The sequence below is a fragment of the Phoca vitulina genome, unplaced genomic scaffold, assembly GCF_004348235.1.
Source record: "Phoca vitulina isolate PV1807 unplaced genomic scaffold, GSC_HSeal_1.0 scaffold74, whole genome shotgun sequence".
NCBI classification, from domain to species: Eukaryota; Metazoa; Chordata; class Mammalia; order Carnivora; family Phocidae; genus Phoca; species Phoca vitulina.
This window is the reverse complement of record NW_022589777.1, coordinates 2,372,607-2,374,468: the sequence shown is the minus strand read 5'-3', so window position 1 is coordinate 2,374,468 and position 1,862 is coordinate 2,372,607. Positions and strand designations below refer to the sequence as shown.

The window sequence follows — 1,862 nt, the reverse complement described above, 5'->3', positions numbered from 1 at the left end:
GTAGTATGGTAAATGCATCAGGATCTTGGAAGGAGGCTTGAGCTGGTGATATGGATCAGGCACTAGGGTATCGTATTTGTGGTAATTAAAACCAGCCCAAACTAATGAGCTTGCCCAGGGAACATGAGTAGAGTGGGAATAGTGATTAGGTTTCTCTCACTGAAGTAGATTATACTGAGCCTTAGAGACGATAGTCTTGCTGTTCTGGCATGCAGCTATAAACTGTGCCAACTGTAGTATAAGGTTTTCATTACATATGGAGGAAGACATGTAAAGGAAATAGAAAAAAGACACAACTGGTGTGTGTTCAGAGGAGAGTGACTAGGACAGTGAGAAAACACTAAATGAAGCCATATGAGAAATAAAATGTTGGCTCTTGAACCAGAAGAAAAATCTCCAGGGATATAATGACCACTTTTAAGTATTTAAGGACTGTCATGAGGAAAAGGGACTTTACCCTTTAATGTTTTCCCTGACTGAATTAAAGAAAGCATTTTCTGATTATTTGTGCTCTCTGAGATTGGGATGAGCTCCTTTTGGGAGGGAATGGGTTCCCTGTTCCTGGTTGTTTGAAAATAAGCTACAGAGATGCTGCAGAGGAGATTAAAATTTCAGTAAGGGGCTTAAGAACAGAGAATATCCTGTCTAATAAAATTTTGTGATCCTTTTTCAGGGGATGGCTTTTGCTTAATAAATTTCATACTCAGAAAAAATATATAATGGCTTCTTTCACTTTGGGATTGAAATTTTTAAAAAAATTTTGCTTGAATTTGATTCAATTTAAGACTCATATTTCTGAGTAAGGTGGCTCTTCTCTGACTAAATATTGGTTACCTTTTCTTTTTACCTTCTGAGGTCCTTGACCATAACAATTCTTTCAACAATATTAAAAAGTATATTATTGAGAATTGACAATCTTCTTTGCTAGTAGTTGGGAAGATATAGTGGTAAAAATGACACAGTAGCCTACAGGTTAGTAGAGAACAATTCTTTTTTTTTTTTTTCAAGTTTCAGATATTTATTACTCAGCGTAAACCCCAACACAATACACCAACATGATTTCATGCATTTAGAGGGGAAATATTTCCTGGATAAGTGGAAAATTGTGCGGATGGCTTCTGGAAGACCTTCATTCTAAGCAGCTTTATAGTGAAACATTTCATTTAGAAGTCTGGACCTTCTTTCTTCAGTTTGCTGTAATCTACATTCACTGAGTAGAACTTGTATTGATCATTGGGACCTGGTTTGTTCCAGGGTTCTGGGTTATTCTTCCTATCCCAACTGACATCTGGATTGAACAATGCCAGGCGCAAGACATACAGCCCTGCTCCAGTAACTCCTGCCCCAATAAATACGAAGAGGGGGATCAAGCTCGGATGCTTCTTGGCCTGACCGATGATCTGGCATAACATGGTTGCTGCAGAGGCCTCCTGTCCAGGAGAAGGAAAAACCAAACGTGGAAGGCCCGGCACTAAGTAATCCCTACACCGAGGATGAACGGACGTCCCAGTAGAGAACAATTCTAATAGTTCTGTGAAATTCCTATCTCAGAATAAGATAGTTTTACAGGTATATTGAGTCAGGCTGTAGTGAGTCAGGGAGCTGTTTTCTTCATTTCATCAACTGTCTCTTCTGCTTCCCACCATCTTCCCACATCCTCCCATTGAGTTGATCCATCTTTTCCAGAGTTGGAGGGGATTGGGAAGGGGGCAGAGGTGGGATGCAGAAGGTTTTACTTGATTAGTGTAATTATGGAATTGTACTGATGACAGTAGTGTTCTGGGTCTATTCGGGAGATAGAAATTACGCAGTAGGTTCAACAGGGGAAGTTTAACATAAAGAACTATTAAGTATAATAAAGG

General features: G+C 39.3%; 1 protein-coding gene across 1 annotated transcript; it reads right to left on the bottom strand.

The window, feature by feature from the left end:
• Positions 1-1,063: 1,063 nt before the first annotated feature.
• LOC116625189 (cytochrome c oxidase subunit NDUFA4-like) lies at positions 1,064-1,412 on the bottom strand. The gene has a single exon (XM_032393530.1). The coding sequence runs from the start codon at positions 1,410-1,412 to the stop codon at positions 1,164-1,166; it is 249 nt and encodes an 82-aa protein (XP_032249421.1). The 3' UTR covers positions 1,064-1,163.
• Between the last annotated feature and the right edge of the window lie 450 nt (positions 1,413-1,862).

What these genes read in the sequence shown, in the direction of transcription:
- LOC116625189 (XM_032393530.1), bottom strand. Translation starts at nt 1,412, where the DNA reads ATGTTATGCCAGATCATCGGTCAGGCCAAGAAGCATCCGAGCTTGATC.